This window comes from Cladophialophora bantiana, assembly GCF_000835475.1.
Source record: "Cladophialophora bantiana CBS 173.52 unplaced genomic scaffold supercont1.7, whole genome shotgun sequence".
NCBI lineage: Eukaryota > Fungi > Ascomycota > Eurotiomycetes > Chaetothyriales > Herpotrichiellaceae > Cladophialophora > Cladophialophora bantiana.
In genome coordinates, this window is record NW_015971581.1 from 1 (window position 1) to 18,817 (window position 18,817).

The window sequence follows — 18,817 nt, forward strand, 5'->3', positions numbered from 1 at the left end:
GTGCTCTGTGCGCTCTGTGCGCTCTGTGCGCTCTGTGCCAACAGAGCCAACAGGGCCAACAGAGCCAACAGGGCATATCACGTGACTCAGCCTTGCTCTCCTATGGATCCTTCCACCTGTCCAATGAGTGTGGTGAGTCGCGCCAATGCAACTCGTGACCGGTCTTCCTCAAGGCTGTGTCTAACAAGATATTAGTGATTCATTACCCGAATCGGGTGAGAAACATCTATATCTAATCGGCTAGAATAGTCGAACTACTACCAGCAACGGAAATTACTCTCTCGATGAGAGCTTAGAGGGCACGACAACCTATCTATAGGTTAATGGGGACCTAATCCATTTAATATACTATTAATCTTAGCTAAATTCTCACTTACGGCAACGTAGTTAGCGCTAGGCCGGGAACGAGAGTAAAACTCACACGACTTAGACTAAGTCTAGTCGTAGAGTAAGGTAGAAAAAACTAGCTCCGAGCCAGGAGTAGACGGAGGATCCGTAAAACCGCGGAAAGCGCTTCTTTCGTTAGTACGCTATCATTGTTCTAATATTGTAGAACTCATAATTCTTGCTAATAAGGCTGGCACCACAGCCTAACTAGGACTAAGTGTTTAGCCGGACTTCCTCGTACGTAAGAGGCTGTATACATATTAGCAGCGTCTCTCACCCGAGTGGGGTGAGTAATATTTACACATCTTGTGGTTAATCTAAACGAGGAAGAAAGAGACGAAGAAGGCTATAGTAAAGGGCTCAAGAACCAAAGCAAAGGCTAAAGTGAATTAAACCTCACCCGCATTGCTGCAACAATACAAAACGGCTGTCTCACCTGAATCGGGTGGGAATTCAATCACTTACTATTGTTAGTGAATGGCTATTTAACTACCATATCATTGTCTTCGTCATTAACAATTGAGACGGCCTGTCCATACGATGGATTAAGGCTGTCTTCATACTCGCAGCGACTCGAGGGCGAGCCGCTTTTTAGAGGGGGGGCAACTGTCACGAACCCACCGTTGTCCCCAAGTACTCTACGCCCTCCACCCGAATCGAGTGGACGGTATAGAAAGAAAAGGAAAGGATAAGGTAAAGGACGGTTGAGGCATAAGGCTATCGATTAACGCTGCCTTACCCTTTTCACGTAACAGAAAGAGGGGAAGCTATAAGAGTCTCCTCTCACCTGAATCGGCTGAGAGAGAACTCTTCCTTTTTCTTAAGCGTTGAGTCGTTGTCAATAGGGCTACGTGAATAGAACAAGGCATTCAGCTACTCCAATTCCTTTGTACCTACTGCGTTGCGTAGGTCCCTGATAGCCATATCTTCCCGAATGAAATGCATCGTCGATATTGATGGGGTGGTAGCCACTAGGACGGTACCTCTTAAGAGACTTAGACTCAATGCCGCAATAGTAGGCAGGGCCGGTGTTCGACATAATCCGTTCAGCGGAAGAGTTACTCTCTAATCGAGTTATATTTTTACAGCAACGGTGTAGAATCTGTTGACACGTAAACAAAATAGGACCCCATTTCAAGAACACGAGTTCGATTTTATCGGGTACACAGTCGCTGACATCTCACGATAGAAGCTGCAGTTGCCGTCCTAAGCCCAGTGAGTGTAACTTAAGTGGAGGAACACGATGGATTTCAAAACTTCCCGAGGCGCCTCAGACTATATACGTTCAAAGTCTTCCATTACTACCACGTACCTACGGAGCAGTGGGTGGTGATACATAACAGGGCGAGACGTTCATCATACGGGCTTAGCCTCCTTTCCAGTTACATAAGGCCACTGACGAAGTGTCACGAACTCACCGTTGTCCCTAAGTACCCTACGCCCTCCACCCGAATCGGGCGGATGGTATAGGAAGGAAAGAATAAGGCAAAGGATGGTTAAAGTATAATAAGCTAAGGAGAGCTAAAGCACAAGGCTATCGGTTAACGCCGTCTTACCCTTTTCACGTAACAGAAAGGAAGGAAGCCATAAGAGTTTCCTCTCACCCGATTCGGGTGAGAGAGAACTTTTCCTTTTTCTTAAGCGTTGAGTCGTTGTTAATAGGACTACGTAATATAGAACAAGGCATTTGGCTTCTCCAATTCTCTGTACTTACTGCGTTGCGTAGGTCCCTGATACGAAGTCACGCAATAGTACATTATATTTTGTGTGACTCAATTGGAGGGTGACTAAAGCGGTTGAAGTGGAAACGGGACTACACGGTTAGCTTAGGGACCACGGGTCAACGTGACGACGACGCACGGATCTTTATGAGGTAATTTCACAGAACTTCTGACTCGCAGTGAAAAGATGCGGGTACTAAATAAGTAGGTATCGTAACCGAGAACACGGTAAGTGCCGAAAAGGAAGACACGAAAGGAGTCGAGCAGAAGCCGTAATATATCCGTTAGCGAGCAAGGCTAGTCCCTCCAAACACGCGGCCCGAACAAGATAGAAGGTAACCAATCTCAGAGCTCGGCCAGCGCGTAAAGCGTCATGTCAATTTCAAGGGCATCTCTCCGGACAGCGAATTCGACAGCGAGTTCCCTTAATGTGACTGTTAGAGTCTAGCGTCACCAAGAGTAGGTGACGTCGGTTTCTGGGCAACATTCCCTATAAGTCTATTCCTGCTATTTCAATTTTACCATTCTAGACCTCGCCGCCCCCTCTTTATATAGCATTCCTTAGTGTTTTGAACAAATCTCTTACGGATTTTATAGATATTCCGTTTCCGTCTCTCGTGACTTAAGTAGCAACCCCCTGTTGTCTTGACTGCAGTAGTTTTGAGGTCTATTTGCGAACTCGTGTACCTTTTCTAAGTTCAGGGGGCGCGGTTGATACTCGAGGTAGATTACGGACTAGTTTAGAAGAGGACTTTAGGCGATGATTAAGACGAGGCCGAGGTCGATCGGCTGTTGGTATAAGTAGTTAATATAAGGTAGGCGGCGAGGTCGGTGAGGTTACCGCTTGTTTGCGTAGGCATAATAGACAAAGCAAGCCAATTTTAAGTACCAGCGAATATTGAAGATTGAATTGATTGTGTGACTAGCCGAAATGAACGCTAGCTAAATTTGGTGGTGGCCGTTTCTGTCAAGTATTCAAGCGAATTTGCGATTGTACGAATTCGCTATTTAGAGAGATTCCCGATTTCAAGCGCTGAGCATGAGATTGAACGGTTCCAGGTGTTTGGCATTGTCCCTTTCGAAGCCATGATGAGACCTGTCGATGGTTTAGGAGGCATTGAACCAATCTTTTGGGTTTTATTCAGCGCTTTGGGAGGGAATACCAAATAGTTGTTTATACTGAACGCTGCACACCGTCATTACTTTCGGCGGTTTCTGTCATATGAGCGCAGAGCTGCCACAAGCATTACTCAACTTCAACATCAACAGACAGTTTCCCTTTTGAAGCCCAACAATAACTTCAACAGCAACCCCCCGCTGTGTAGTTCTGACAATCAAGTTTCTACGAAGTATTAAAAACGCGACTAGGAGAAAATTTGTCTACCAAGTCACAAAGGAAGTGTGGATTACATCTGATTGCTCCCATTTCCAATAGGTCATCGTCAAGGAAGTCAGAGCTCATTGTGAAACTTACAGCTTCTTACCATTACAGAGAGGAATGAATCCTGATTACATTAGTTATATTGACCCTATTAAATATGCCACGGTTTGTATGTTAACCGCAGCCTAGGTAGCTTGAGGTGCGAGCCAGACCATGCACTTCTATTAGGACGAGACACGGGTGCATACATTGAATACAAGCCCTACTCCGAGTGACCAAATAAGCCAGAAGATTTTCCACAATCTTGAGTGGGTCTTTGACTCCTTCATAGTCATCTGTTCCACACTAAGCTTTAGTCTGTCTACACTGCGTCTAACAGAAGGACGCACTCCATAGTACCGTGAGCCGTTGTTGCGATATTTCATCTCGCGGACGTTGCTGTAGTTCATCTCAGACCCGAATCCCTTAAGAGAGCTACCACTGCATTATTTATACAAGAAGAAGAAGATGATGAATAGGAGGAGGAGGAGGAGGAGGAGGAGCAGTACCCTCGGTCTTGCAGGTGCGTCATTGTTGCGAATTCCCTGGGCGTATGTAGAGAATGCAGAGGCCTTCATTCATTTTGTCCGCCAGAATGAACGAATACTCCCAACTGAATACATTAACGGGGACATGCGTCCAAGTACAAAGTTGCGCCAGCCCAGACCATTTAAAGCGGCTCGTCACAGCCTGAGTGCTCGGGCAGATCATGGGAGGAACTAGCATCATCCGGCTTTTCTCCCCCTAGCTTCCTCCTGAAGCACATTGTAATGGTTCCAAATGCGGAGCCTGTCAGCCATAGCAGCATGTTGGCGATATTAAACCCAGCGGTGACTTGGATCCGCGTGGATCGGTTGTCGAAATCTTTCCCTCGAAATGCCGCAATTACACCTGTCCAGGCGAAAGCGAGAACCCATTGCCAGAACAAGACCCAAAGGAGCCAAAGACGGCTGGGGAATGGGATGAGGATATCGATTGCAAACAATATCGCTGTCAGTGTTGATAAAGAACCGATGACGATAGCATAGACCTGGTAGCGTAGCATGTCAGGGATATCAGCCCTCAAAGTTGAATTCATCCTTGGACACTCACCGAAGCACCAGTATTCGTCGGGCCATCAGCTATATCCGAAGCATTGAGACCAATGGCAATCACAGCGGCGGTTAATTGCAAAACAACTTGCGCGAGGTGAACAATGCGGCTAGCTGGGGTAGTTTTCCAGGGGAATCCAACGCTGACCATGTTGGGCTAGCACAGCCGCATTAAGATATTTCCGAGTCCTCAGAAGTTTTACCAAGGTGATGGTAAAACCGCCTGGATCTACGCGGAGAGTCTGCGTAAGTTTGCCTTTTGACTTATAGGATTGTGGGGATTCAGGCAGCAAGAATTCTCGACACCAAGCCCGTATTCGTATCCGCCAGATTACCTCTTTCGGGGGATGGCTTAAGTAATAGGGTAGGCCTTGTTAATGGATGTTTGAAGACCACGATAGTCTAGCTTGCACGCTCTCAGGTTGGGATCAACCTCGGAGGATGGTATCTTGGTATGTAGAAATACTAGTACCTGGTGAAATTGATAGGAGACAATAAAGAGAGAATGGCTGAATATTGTATTATGCGGTTTTCATACCAGGCGCGTTTGCTTCACCGTAGTGCCATACTCTGCCTTCTTGCTTCACCGGAAGCTGTACCCAAAATTTTGTAGAAAAAAAATTGTCCCCGCAACAGGATTATTTGGCGCAACCTGCGCAGCGTAAGGGCACAGCATGTAGCTGAGACACCAGTTACAACATTTCATTTCTCTTGCCAAATTCATTGTTGCCGCAGGGTTATGGTCGTGACGCGCAATGGCAGGATATGTTAAACCAATACCCGCGGCTACCGGCGGCCTGGCCTTCTCACGACTCCAGTCCGACGAGATCAGAAAGATCTCGGTAAAGAGAATCCATGTCACTCCAGCACTGGATTCTATGTTTGGGCCCGTACCAGGAGGTCTGCATGATCCCGCACTAGGTGCGATACAGGCTTTGGACGCAAAGTAAGTCCTCGAACCTAATATGAGCGGTGCGACCCTAACACCTTCAGCTGTTCTACATGTCACATGAATGCAATCAATTGCACTGGGCACTGTGGACACATTGAACTTCCTGTCACTTGTTACCATCCACAATACATTGACTCGACTTTACGCCTTCTACGTGCAAAATGCGGTTACTGCCACCGCTTCAAGGCCTCCGAAAACTATGTCAATCAAACGGTGTGCTCCCTGCGATTATTGCAGTATGGGCTTGTGGAAGAGTATAACAATATCAACAACATTTACCTCAGAGGAGGACTACCACGGACGTCGAAAAAGACAAATCCGGACCACGTGGTCGAAGACGTGGCGGAAGTCGAACCAGAAGAAGAAATTGCCGATCTTATTGAACGGAGAACGAAGATGACGAACCGGGCCATCAGACGGGCGCGTAAGGAAAACAGAATTGACGATCAAGCCCTCATCCGAAATCCTATTGCCATTGCAGCCCGCAAAAAAGTCATTGCAGATTTCCTGATGGAGGTTCCCAATCTGAAGAGATGCGCCCAATGCGGCGGTGCCAGCATCTCATATAGAAAGGATAGAAGCGTCAAGATTTTCAGAAAACCACTCACCAAAAAGCAAAAGGAGGCTATGTATGTACTGGGGAAAAAAGCGCCGAACCCTCTTCTCTTCCTCAGGTCCGAGCAGACTCAGAAAGAGGAGTCAAAAAAGCCATCCAGAGTCAATGGAATACTTGACGAGGACGTTGAGATGTCTGGCAGCGACGATATTGAGGAGACCGAACTGCACGGCGCCGAGGAAGAAATCGCGATGCGCAATGCGTTAGAGACTTCGGCAGAATCTAAGAAAGCGGACATCGAGGATCTCGACGACGTGCAGGCGTATATGACAACGAGCGAGGTGCACGCTGCGTTGACTTTGCTATTCGACCGTGAACAGGAAGTCCTCAGGCTATTGTATACCTCTCGGCCTGATCGAGACCCTGTGCCAGTGTCTCCGGACATGTTCTTCATTACGGCATTACTTGTTCCGCCAAATAGATATCGACCTTTGGCCAGACAGGGACCGAATCAAATGCTCGAGAACCAGCTAAATTCTGTGCTAAACAGAATCATCAAAGCGGCAGGCGATGTTCAGCGCATCTCGCGGGAGTTAAAAAGAGCAAAGGTCGACTCAACCGTCAAACCCAGGAATTTAAACGAGAGCCTGCAAGCCGCAATTGTGCTTCAGGAGACTGTAAATGCGCTCATTGATTCTCCTGCGCCTGCATCTGGTAGGCCAGCTGACCAAGGCATAAAGCAAATTCTCGAGAAGAAAGAAGGCCTTTTCCGAATGCATATGATGGGCAAGCGCGTCAATTTCGCTGCTCGTAGTGTCATATCACCGGATCCTAATATTGAAACCAACGAAATCGGCGTACCGCTTGTTTTCGCAAAGAAGCTCACCTATCCCGAACCGGTGACAAGCCACAACTTTGAACAGTTGAGTAAGGCAGTGATCAACGGTACCGAGAAATACCCGGGTGCGACAGCGATTGAGAATGAGAACGGGATGGTTCTCAGCTTGAAGCGCAAGACGATCGAACAAAGAAGAGCCCTAGCAAAGCAGTTGATGACTTCGACTGCTCCTGGGGCAAAAGGCGAGAATGGCAAGAAAGTGTACCGACACCTCCAAACGGGCGACGTGGTCATCATGAACCGCCAACCTACTCTGCACAAGCCTTCCATGATGGGCCACCGCGCGCGTGTGTTAACGAACCAAAAGACCATTCGAATGCATTACGCAAACTGCAACACCTACAATGCCGACTTCGATGGTGATGAGATGAACATGCATTTCCCTCAAAATGAGTTTGCCCGGACTGAGGCTCTTCAGATTGCAGACACTGATCACCAGTATCTTTCTGCGACCGCAGGCAAACCATTGCGTGGGTTGATTCAAGACCATATCTCCATGGGGGTTCAGTTTACCAGCCGAGACGTGTTCTTCGATCGAGATCAGTATCAACAATTGCTGTACAGCTGTCTTAGGCCAGAAGACTACAACACCGTGTTTGACAAGATTCAACTGGTGCAGCCCACGATGTTGAAGCCGAAGATGCTGTGGACCGGAAAGCAAGTGATCACGACAGTTCTGAAAAATATCACACCAGAGAGATTCCGTGGCATTAACCTTAAAAGCAAATCATCGACATCGTCAGACTCCTGGGGCGAAAAGACGTCTGATGAACCTAGCCAGTGGACTGTTAGCAAGGACAAGATAGTCTTTAGGGATACGGAGCAAGTGGTTATTTTCAAAGACGGCGAGCATCTTTGCGGAATCCTCGACAAAAGCCAACTTGGCCCGAGCGCTGGAGGACTCGTCCATGCAGTGCATGAGGTCTATGGACACATCACTGCAGGCAAATTGCTGAGCATCCTAGGGCGACTTCTCACAAGATTTCTCAATGAGCGTGCCTGGACCTGTGGAATGGATGATCTCTGTTTAACCAATCAAGGCGACAATGAACGGCGACAAGAGTTGAATAGAGCCAAGCAGATTGGCCTGGAAGTTTCAACTGAGTATGTCACTCTGAAGTCCAGCGAGGCTGGCCAAGAAAATCCCGAACTTCTCACTCGACTTGAAAACGTCCTCCGTAACGATGATCAGCTCAATGGCTTGGACCAAGTCTATAAAGCTAGAGTCAAATCAATCACGGACAATGTTTCAAAAGCTTGTCTGCCCGCCGGTCTACGAAAACCGTTTCCTCGGAATCAGATGCAAGCAATGACGATTTCTGGAGCGAAAGGCTCCAGTGTTAATGCGAATCTGATCTCTTGCAACTTGGGTCAACAAGTGCTGGAAGGACGGAGAGTCCCTGTCATGGTCAGTGGTAAGACCCTGCCATCTTTCCGAGCTTTTGAAACGGATCCAGCCGCTGGTGGATATGTGTCAGGACGGTTTTTGACAGGCATTAAACCTCAAGAATACTTCTTCCATGCCATGTCCGGCAGAGAGGGCTTGATCGACACAGCCGTGAAAACTTCAAAGTCCGGTTACCTACAGCGGTGCATCGTCAAGGGGCTTGAGGGACTTCGAACGGAATATGACACATCAGTACGAGAGAGTTCGAACGGAAGTATCATCCAGTTCCTGTATGGAGAAGATGGACTTGAGGTCACAAAGCAGAAACATTTGAAAGAGTTCACCTTCCTTGCCGAGAATCATTACTCAGTCGCAACGCTCATGAATGCCGAAGAAGTGATCCCTAGACTCCCACAGTCTGAGGCCAGAGAAGAACAGAAGACCGTTCTCAAATCTCTGAGGAAATCCAAGCACAAAGATCCATTGACAACTTCCTTCGGTCCAGCAAGCCATCTGGGAAGCACTTCGGAGTTATTTGCAACGGCGTTGAATGATTACGTCAAGAGGAACCCGAACAGACTGATTAGGGACAAGAAGGCTAACCCGAATGGCACGCTGGGCAAGAAGACCTTTCAGACAATCATGGATTTGAAATACATGAAGTCCGTCGTCGATGCCGGAGAGGCTGTCGGGGTTGTCGCAGCACAATCCGTAGGAGAACCTTCCACGCAGATGACCTTGAACACTTTCCACTTAGCCGGCCACTCAGCAAAGAACGTCACCCTCGGCATTCCTAGACTGCGCGAAATCATTATGACTGCCAGCGCTAAGATCATGACCCCAACAATGACTCTAAAGCCCATCGAAGAGTTGAACAATGCTGAAGGAGAGCGCTTTGCCAAAAGCATCAGCCGCTTGCCGCTGTCTCATGTCATTAATGATATGTCCGTCACCGAGAGGACTGGCGGTGGTGCAGGACATGAGAATGAAAGGATTTACGACATTCGAATAGAGCTGTACGACCCGAAGGAATACGAAGAGGAATATGCCATCAAGTGGATAGACGTGCAACGATGCTTTGAAGTAATGTTTCTTCCGAGATTGGATAAGATGATTAAGATCGAGTTCAAGAAGAAGGCGAAAGAGAACGACCGTTCAGAAGTTACGGCGGCCGTCCCAAATGTTGGCGCGTCGGTCGGTGTTGTCGAGGAACCCGGGACAAGAGGTTCAAGAGCTACCGAGAATGAAGGTGGCGAGGACGATATCGACGAAGATGCAGACCCTGATGACGCCAAAGATATGGCCGCCAGACGTAGGCGAGAGAACAACTTTGACGAGCCCGACGAGGAGGAAGATGTCATCGCACAGGAGTCAGGCGATGAAGTAATGAGTGACGATGAGGCTGACAGAGACGACGAAAGAAACAACACTGGCGGCAGTCAGAAGGCAAAGAAATGCAGAAAGCCTCAAAACCTTCGGGAGCTGGACTCGGATGAGGAGGTAGATGACGAGGCAGGCGATGCTGAAGATTCGGCGGATGAGGCTCGACTCAACCAACTGAAGAACAAACTCGATCATCTCAAACGCTTCACCTTCGCAAGGAGCCAGGGCAAATCCTGCCGCATTGTCCTCAGCTACAGCTCCAAGACACCCAAACTGCTTCTCCTTCCTCTTCTCGAAAAATGCGCGCATACGTCAGTTATCCAATCAATCCCTGGCCTCGGCATCTGCGCGCTGTTTATGGAAGAAGTCCACGGACCTGACGGGAAACCGGTCAGACGCGTTGATCCACAGACAAACAAGGAGGAGATAGTCAAACAGCCAATGATCACGACTGAAGGTGTCAATTTACTCGCCATGCGCGACTACCAGGACCAAATCTACCCACATTCAATCTACACCAACTCGGTGCACGATATGCTGAAATACTACGGCGTCGAGGCAGCGCGAGCGACGATTGTAAAGGAAATTGACACGGTCTTCAAAGGACACGGAATTGGTGTGGATGTGCGGCATTTGAGTCTAATTGCCGATGCTATGACGCATTCGGGGAGTTATCAGCCATTTAACAGGCATGGTCTTGTAAAAGAGGGAGGCAGCCTGTTAGCAAAAATGAGCTTCGAGACCGTCATGGGGTTCCTTAAGGATGCGGTGTTGTTTGGCGAACGAGATCCATTACTGGGTCCCAGTGCGCGCATTGTTGCAGGGAGGAGAGGTCATATCGGCACCGGAGCGTTCGATGTTGTTATGCCTGTACATTGACGAGAATCATGGTCGGAAGCAGGGTTGCCGCTCAATGAGATCGGGCATATACAGACAGGACAAGATTTCACTTCGGTGGACGGGATCACATAGAACAAATTCCGCCTCGACTCGACTCAACTTTTCAACAATGAGCAATTTCTGGTTACTACGACGCTGCAGCATGCGGTGAGGAAATGAAGGAGCCAGGGCCAGCCCTGGACCCTAAAATCACCCTCCACATACGGAGTACTAAGATAGATACCGAGGACTTACCTAGGGTCGTTGTGTCCATCCTCCAGAATGGGCCACCACAGCGAGGCTCTAATTGATGTTGGCCTTGGACAAAAGGGAGCTGGTGGGGAGAAACCTCACCCACTTTTGCTGAGCGAGCAACGGCTGGGGAAAAGTCCCACCTCCACAGAGAATTCGTTAGTCGTCCCTGGCCCTGGCAGTCCAGGCCAATCGAGGCTCGTTTTCCTGTCAGAAGCCAAAAAAACCTTCTGCCGGAATCCGAGGATAGCGCTCTTCAGATTCTCTGACCACACCCTGAACCAGGCAAAGCGTGCGCAAATCGGGGCCCTGTCAAAGCTTTCGCCCGACCTAGGTACTTGGTACTGCGACGCCCTCGCCTGAGCCCCAGACCGTGCCACCCGTGCTAAGGAAACTACTTGCTAGCGGATGGAACTCCCCTTGCAGACACGAGCAGACCGAAGTCCCAAAGTGGTTTCTCGTCCGACAGCTGGCAAAGTCGTCCAGAGCCACCCTTGATCGGATTGAGCAGTTCAACCTTGGACAATAGCTACTCGGTGGGTGCCTTAGTACTGAGTACGTACTTCATAGTCAGAAATCTAACGAGTTTTATTACTCCGTAATACTGTCACCCCACCGCTGCCGCCAGGCTGACTTTCCGAGCACGCCACCCATGCTCGGAAAGGGGTATTTCCCGCAAATTAATCCTTCGACAAATCCGTCCGATTGTTGGGGCAAGGGAGCAAGGGAACTGGAACGTTCGTGCCTTCCCGCAGCGGCGATCATCCGTCCCTTGGGATGGTAGTCGTGTTTGCTGATGCAGGTCGACTCGAGCAACGATTCAACAGCAAGGATCCGAACATGCTCCCCAATCCTGATGGCACCAGTGAGGTCAGACTCTGCAAATCCGCCAAATTGATTGCGATTTCTTGTTTCAACAGCTGCATTTTCTCCTTGTTTCTTGAAGATCCCCTTTCTGTGGTACCACTGGCTTGTCCTTCCAACACTAAGGAAGGCCAACTGAAGTTGACTTCCGCCAAGCACCGACCAGGCACTTATACGGTACCCAGTACTACGTACACCTGCCGTTGATTCGCACTAAAGCGTCTCTCCATTAAAGAGCCCCTTCACTCTCTGAAGTCTCGACTTTTCTTGTCGCTCGTATCCACAGGCTTTTTAATTACATTTGTCGAACCTTCTATTCATTCTGCTCCCGGCGCCACCAAATCGCCATCGTGGTCCAGACCAGTAGGTATATGTTACTCCCTGCAGCCACGTGGAGGCCACTTCCCCTTCGGGCAGTCCTCCTTTCTGGTAGGGAGGCTAATCCGGGGAAGTTCGCTGACGAAGGATCTCGTTTGACGGACGTTTCCCACATGCAAGCTCGTGGGTCGGCACCGCCTCTCTGATACAGCTCTTGCCTCCAGGCTGTCTCATATTGGTTCTGCTATACCTGAACTCTTTACCCCAGATTGCCCCCCTTTCGCTTCGTGTACCTGAACAAGCCGTTGTCCGTCATGAGTCCATACTAAATTAGCAGCCACTCATCGAGTCTGCCCAGCGAGCCCGGCAACTTGAACACAAACCTGGCTTCCAGTGCCACATGCTGTTTAAATTTTCCGTTGCCCACCAATGATTCCAAGGGGTGTTTGCGCCTCAGAGATAGCTTGCAGGGGCCGTTGTCCGAGTCCATATCTTTCCCCCATTCCCACTTCTGACAACTTCGGTTGCTTCCGTCGATTGTCATGCTGTCAACCTGACCTCCACTGCCATCTCGCATATGCCCAGGCAGGATGGGACTCGAGCGTGGTATGCAGGCTGTTGTGACAGCTGCTGTCTTCAACGCACTTGCATTTGTCTTCATTGTCATTCGATGCATTTCCCGTTTTGCGATCATCCACCAGGCTGGGCCTGAAGACTATTTGATTGTCTTCGCACTGGTATTGTCCGTGGGCCTCACAGTCACGATTGCGTTGCGTGAGTACTTGGAAATTCACCTTGTTAGGAACCATTCGACTGACTTGACCATTATTTCAGAGAAAGATCATGGTTTGGGTCGTCATGCGGATACGGTCAGCGAAGCCGACAACGAGACTCTATCAAAGGTGATTCGCTATCTCATTTTCATCCAATATTGCACCAATATAATCCTTGCTGACACATACCCGCCCAGCTCCTGTACGCCAGTATCGTCGTCTACAACCTGGGATTGCTCGTGGTTAAAGACTCAATCTGCTATCAGTACTTGAGGTTCTTCGTTGAAAGGCGATACCGTCTCGCCGCATGGGGTCTCATCATCTTCATCTGCGTCGCTGGAATAACCTTCATCTTGACTTCTTGCTTCTCCTGCTGGCCTATCGCTTACTACTGGGACAAATCCATCAAAGGCGGTCACTGCATCGACCTCATGGCGTTCTGGTTCAGTTTCTCTGGCTTCAACATCATCACCGACTTGGCGGTCTGGGTGCTTCCCATGCCTGTTCTTAAGAGTCTCCAACTCCCCAAAAAGCAGAAGATCAGCTTGATTGCGGTGTTTGCGTTGGGTGGCTTGTATGTTTGAAAGTCCCCCCCCCCGGGGCGAAATGGTTACTTTTTCCCCATGCTAACACCTGGAATAGCGGGTGTATCACCGCCATTCTCCGCCTCCACGCGCTCTACATCGCGAGCATATCCACCGATCTCACCTACGACAACGTCGGCGCCGCGACCTGGTCGGCAGCGGAGCTCAACGTGGGCATCATGTGTGCCTGTATCCCTGCCATGAGACCCGTCATCAGCTTGATCTTCCCGCGCCTACTTTCTTCCTCGCGTCGCGATCACCCGTCCGACCCATACCCACGCGGCGCATCGTATATGCGGAACGAAAGCGTCGTAGAACTCTCGCACGTAGTCAAAGCGCACAGTGAGGTGAGCCGGGACGACGCAGTCAGCTTCGATCATGCACACGAGCCAAATTCGATCCGCATCAAGAACGAGTGGTCTGTTAGTGAGCGTGAGCGCGTCTAGATGTTCCTCGGATTTCTGCTCCCATTTCGCTGCACATATCTGGCATTACAAGATACTGCTCTACGAAGCTGGCCACGAAGGGGGACACGATAACTTGCGCGACTCACGGCACAAGGGTTAAGGACCTGCCATGGATAACAGTGGGCCCAGCGTTGGGCCATGCTGTGAGGTTTACATGCCATGCATTTACGAGTCAAGGGTAAAGAAGGTACGGAACTGTCTAAACAGCCAGGCAGCCAACAAGTCGACGACGGCCGTTCCCGACTCGCAATATTATGGGGACGACAAAACCGATGGGAGGCACTCTAATCAGAATTATCATTATTTACTACCCATAGCATCTGTTCTCTTCGGGTTGAAAGGGCACTTTGTGTCACTTGAGTCGGCTGTCTGTCTGCATTCGAGCATCCATATACAATCAGCGTTTTGGTAATCTACTTGCATGGAATGTATTTTGTGCTACTTTATTGGGTCAATCAAGTCCGTCAGGTCAGGAGGCGGGCGGGCAGGCAGTTCTCTAGTTGCCGCATGGAAATGAGTGTATTACTCCAACCAGCGCTGTTGAGTTCACTCTGGTATATCTAGGATAGAGGACAAGTACAGAGGACTTCCCAGCAACCGTGCATGCATGTATGTATGTATATATGTATATATGTATATATGTATGTATGTATGTATGCAGGTGCTACCACGCATCCATGCTTGTCAGCGATGATGATCCCCTCTCGCCTTTATTCGAGATTACCTACCTAGCGAAATAGAAGCCTATGTGTGTGTGTGTGAGAGAGAGATTAATATGATACTGTATATAGGGTCCTGTAGACTCGTACCGATCGGAACGAGGTAGATGAGGCTACAGTGACGAGAAGTGAAGTTCGCCCAAGGCAGTTAATTAGATCCACCCGTCGAGGCGTTCTGTACTCGGTATTTGTGGCCAAAAACTCCGGTTCGGATAGGTTTATCCTAGGAATTCAGTCTTTTTAAATAATACGCTTTCTCCCTCTATAAGGAAATACTCCAGAATACGACAATAAGTAGCTAGGGATGAAGACGCCTGCGCGATCAGGCGACCGGGGTGAGTTTGCGGACAGACAGTCGGTGCAAAAAGGGCGCTCCCAGGGACAGCCACCGCCACTAGTTATGCTGTAGTCTGTGAGGGAAAGAAAGCGTAATTCCAGTTGCGAACATCAACGAGGGACGAAGTACAGGCATCGCTTGTGAAATCTGGTGTAAAAGTATAAACTCGCACCTCGTCCTGGCCTACGGGAAGCCATACCCGATACCCAGGACAGGACAGGACAGGACAACACAAGACAACACAAGACAAAATAGCCAACAGCAGTTCTCTATCTATCTAATAAGAGCTTCTCGTCTCAGATTTATCACCCAAGATAGATTGTACCATCTCATTCCTCTTCCTCACTCTAACGATGTCTCAAACCGAAGCCACCCTCTCCAGAATATAAAACATCCCCTTACATCACAATGCACCAGGGAGTGTGGGTCTCATCGGCTCAACCCGCGCAATCTCACCAATCTCGACATCGTGGACCGTTCTCGTCGCCATCTTTTGCCTATCCTCAGCCCGGCCTCTGGCCTCTGTCAATGCTGCCATCTCCCCATTCCCTGCGACAACCGACATCGTGGAGTCAAGTTTCTTCAATTCAACCCACACAATTACCACGCTCACATATATTATCCATACGAGCGCCCCACACACACCATATGCAATTTTCCATCCGTTCGCCCACTTAGGCGCCTTGAACGTGTCAGCGAATTGGAAACCGAGCCCGCCGTCAACAATTCCGAGAACTATCAATGCACGGCCGAGCCAGAGATGGATGTGCACAAAATGTACCACCTTCGGGATCTTTTTGTGGAACCAATGCAGCTTCATCAGGGGTTGGAGAACGAGGAGGCCTAGGATGACGAGGCCGATGACACAGTGGTAGTGGCCGAGCTGGTAGAGACAAAGTCATCGACTTAGCAACATGGCTTGTGCAACCGAGAGATCGAAAGGTCAGGGATACTCACAGCGTTAATTTTCAACCCCATCCAGATCCCCAGGCCCGTGGAAGCCACAAACACGGCGAGTGCAAAACCTTGTATTGCCGCGTGAATCCAGACGATGCGCCGATGTGGCCAGACTTTAACAATAATACCACCGAGAGGAAAGCATAAAAGAAACGCGGCAGCCCCCAACGCCGCATGAGCGATCTTTGCTTCCCCGAAATAGGCCGGAAATTTCCTTTTGCTTGCTCCCGTTGACCAGCCGGCGGCGCCCGCGTGGTAGGCTGCATTGGTGGTCGGGGTCGAGGTTGTCAGCCAGGGAGACGAGGCCGAAATAACAGGGACCGTGGCTGTTGGTGGTGATGCTGGAACGAATTGTGCGAGGGTCAGATTTGCTGTCCATTTCATGTCAACATGGCGCCCCGGTTGGCTTTCGGTCTCACAACATGCCATCAAGGGGTCTTGCCGTGCAAAGCTTAGGGAAGACGCACCAGAGATGCTGCTGAGCAGCGGGAAAGTGCTCGACAATTTGTTCAGGGTCATGATGCTTCACGTCAAATTCGGGACACCCGGGTCCTGCTTTCCACCAATCTCGTCGATTAAGGATGGTAAATCATCGGCTGGAAGTGAAGAGCGCATAATCTCGAGCCGCAATGGCGTCGGACAAAGAGCCTTTGACGCTTTCAGAAGCCCATTGTGACCATACTCCGAAAAAGAATAGTGGGATCTGGGCTCGAATGTGCGACGCGCACTCGAGCAAGAGCGATCCGAGCGTTTCTCCTGGCGTTCTGGGCCGATGAGATTGCATTGTTGACCCGTTCCATTTTGAGCTCGGGGACTAAACCGCTCCTATTCAATTGTGACCCTCGTTGTCCTTTGGAACGCTCCATCCCGGACATTCTCTGGCCGTTTGAGCCAGCGAGCCAGATCAGCGAGCGAGCGACCCGTGCTTTCCCCACCATTCGGCCCAATTGACAATTTTCTTTTCTCTCCTTGCCTCCTCAGCTGCAAACACCACTGCGTGGCTCAATATGATCTCTTCCAGGTCGCATCCCACCAACTCTCTTTGTGCCTGCGCAACATCCATTGTTCCACCATTCACATTTTGGACTGCTTGCACAAAGGCACCGGCTAGGCCCCAGTCGCCGCCGCCATGGCTCTTCTCCACCTCTGGTGCTTGCTTTGGAATATCATGCACAATCGTTTTACCATCGGCAAATGTGTGCACGGTGATCTTATGGGAATCGTAGCTGATCTCACCCTGCGTGCCATAAATCCACCCCCGCCGTTCGCATTGTGCCTGAGTCGGATAAGTCATGTGAAAGAGCACCCTCTTCGGTCCTCGGCCGAGTTCCTGACCAAGCAAAGGATCTTCTTCCCAGTCCATTGTCACAATCTGGTCATCAACGACGTCATTATCCGATTCGTACACGCAGCGACCATACCAGCTCCTGCTTGCAATGACATTGTCAGGTGTGGAGGATTTGTCGTAGTCCTCGGCTAGCCTTTGCATCAATTTCTCCTCCGCTGTATTCCAGTCTTTTGTAGATACAATGTCTTCAATCTCGGGCACGACAATTTTGAGGGGCCAACCTGTGTCTTTCGCCTGTCGAAGCCATCGATCGCGGTAGATTTTTGTGGCGGAGTAGATACAATCTTGTTCAGCGGGGCAAGAGAGGCAATTTGTCGCTCCACCTGCAGCCTTCGGCTTTCTTGCTGGGCGGAAATGCGTTATGGCTCCATTACTTGAGATGGTAGAGGGAAGATGGGGGATGGGTCCAGTCAGAGCGCTGGGTGAACAGAGCAGCCAGAGGATGAAGTCGATATCGTGGCCAGATTTGGTGAGAAGAGAACCAACACCTTCTGGGGTAGAGCGGCGCCAGTTTCCGCGAACATATGAGTGAGAGAAGTGCCACCAGCCAACGGGCTCAGTGTGTTCAATGGAGACAATCTCACCAATGACCTGGTCTACCGTCAAGAGCTTGCGTAGGAGGATGTTGTGCGGTGAGTAGTGGAGCACATGTCCAATGGAGACCACCTTTGGAGGATATTTCGACAATGCTGAGGAGATGGAGAGGCAGTCTGATAGAGACAAAGCCAAGGGTTTCTCACACAGGATGTGGAGGTTCATTGGCGCGATTGCACGGATTATGGGGGCGTGAGTCTCATCCATGGTGCATATAAACACTCCAGTTATAGGAATATAACCTGGTTCGGGTCCTCCAGCTTTGTCCGCATCTTCTCTGCGTCTTTGCTCCCATGCAACCCATTCTTCCCATCTGCCAAAAGACTGATGTTCCTTGGGTTGTCTATCTTTTCCCCAGATGTAACGAATTCCAAATTCTCGACGCTTGAACGGGTCGATTTCTGCCACAGCCGCAATGGTGCCCGAAGTTGAAGCTTCAACGGCACGGGCATATGCGTTGCCTCGAGATCCAGCTCCGATGACGAGGAATTGCGGCGGGTGTCGGGATGGTTCAATGGAGCCCATAGCGGTCAAAGGGGCTTGCTTGAGCGCTGAAGCGCAGAAGTTGGGAGGAGGACAAGAGATATAACGCTGATGGGCACCGGGAGAAAGCGAAGACAGCAGTACTGGTGGTACATTGTGGCTGTCTAAGTGTCGAGGGTGTGTAACATTGACTGCGGGGAAAAGATAACGAGCGTAACCCCAAATGGCCCAGCATTGATTGGCCAGGCTTGGCCCAGCCTCGCCATCATCCATCCTACCCAGCTGTTCTCCATCGACCCTTCGGTTACAGTCAATCAGTCAATCAACGGTATTAGTATGTACTGGAGGATAGGAGCAGTTCGCTTCTGAGATGTACATCTGGTTGCTGACAGAGCTCGCCACCTGATTTGTACTCACTATGCTCTTTGATCACCCTGCAACCTCGGT

At 49.8% G+C, this 18,817-nt stretch overlaps 5 protein-coding genes across 5 annotated transcripts; 2 read left to right on the top strand and 3 right to left on the bottom strand.

Moving 5' to 3' along the window:
* Window positions 1–4,198: 4,198 nt before the first annotated feature.
* Z519_05002 (uncharacterized protein) lies at window positions 4,199–4,770 on the bottom strand (the record flags this gene model as incomplete). Its single annotated transcript, XM_016762744.1, has 2 exons — window positions 4,199–4,558; window positions 4,621–4,770. The coding sequence occupies 2 exons, from the start codon at window positions 4,768–4,770 to the stop codon at window positions 4,199–4,201; spliced, it is 510 nt and encodes a 169-aa protein (XP_016620357.1).
* Window positions 4,771–5,374: 604 nt separating this feature from the next.
* Z519_05003 (uncharacterized protein) lies at window positions 5,375–10,674 on the top strand (the record flags this gene model as incomplete). The annotated part of the gene is made up of 2 exons (XM_016762745.1): window positions 5,375–5,565; window positions 5,613–10,674. The coding sequence occupies 2 exons, from the start codon at window positions 5,375–5,377 to the stop codon at window positions 10,672–10,674; spliced, it is 5,253 nt and encodes a 1,750-aa protein (XP_016620358.1).
* Window positions 10,675–12,698: 2,024 nt separating this feature from the next.
* Window positions 12,699–13,911, top strand: Z519_05004 (uncharacterized protein; the record flags this gene model as incomplete). Its single annotated transcript, XM_016762746.1, has 4 exons — window positions 12,699–12,882; window positions 12,943–13,010; window positions 13,079–13,455; window positions 13,524–13,911. 4 exons carry the CDS (start codon window positions 12,699–12,701, stop codon window positions 13,909–13,911), a joined length of 1,017 nt encoding a protein of 338 aa, XP_016620359.1.
* Window positions 13,912–15,391: 1,480 nt separating this feature from the next.
* Window positions 15,392–16,464, bottom strand: Z519_05005 (uncharacterized protein; the record flags this gene model as incomplete). Its single annotated transcript, XM_016762747.1, has 2 exons — window positions 15,392–15,871; window positions 15,946–16,464. The coding sequence occupies 2 exons, from the start codon at window positions 16,462–16,464 to the stop codon at window positions 15,392–15,394; spliced, it is 999 nt and encodes a 332-aa protein (XP_016620360.1).
* Window positions 16,465–16,849: 385 nt separating this feature from the next.
* Window positions 16,850–18,412, bottom strand: Z519_05006 (uncharacterized protein; the record flags this gene model as incomplete). Its single annotated transcript, XM_016762748.1, has 1 exon — window positions 16,850–18,412. One exon carries the CDS (start codon window positions 18,410–18,412, stop codon window positions 16,850–16,852), a length of 1,563 nt encoding a protein of 520 aa, XP_016620361.1.
* Window positions 18,413–18,817: the final 405 nt, after the last annotated feature.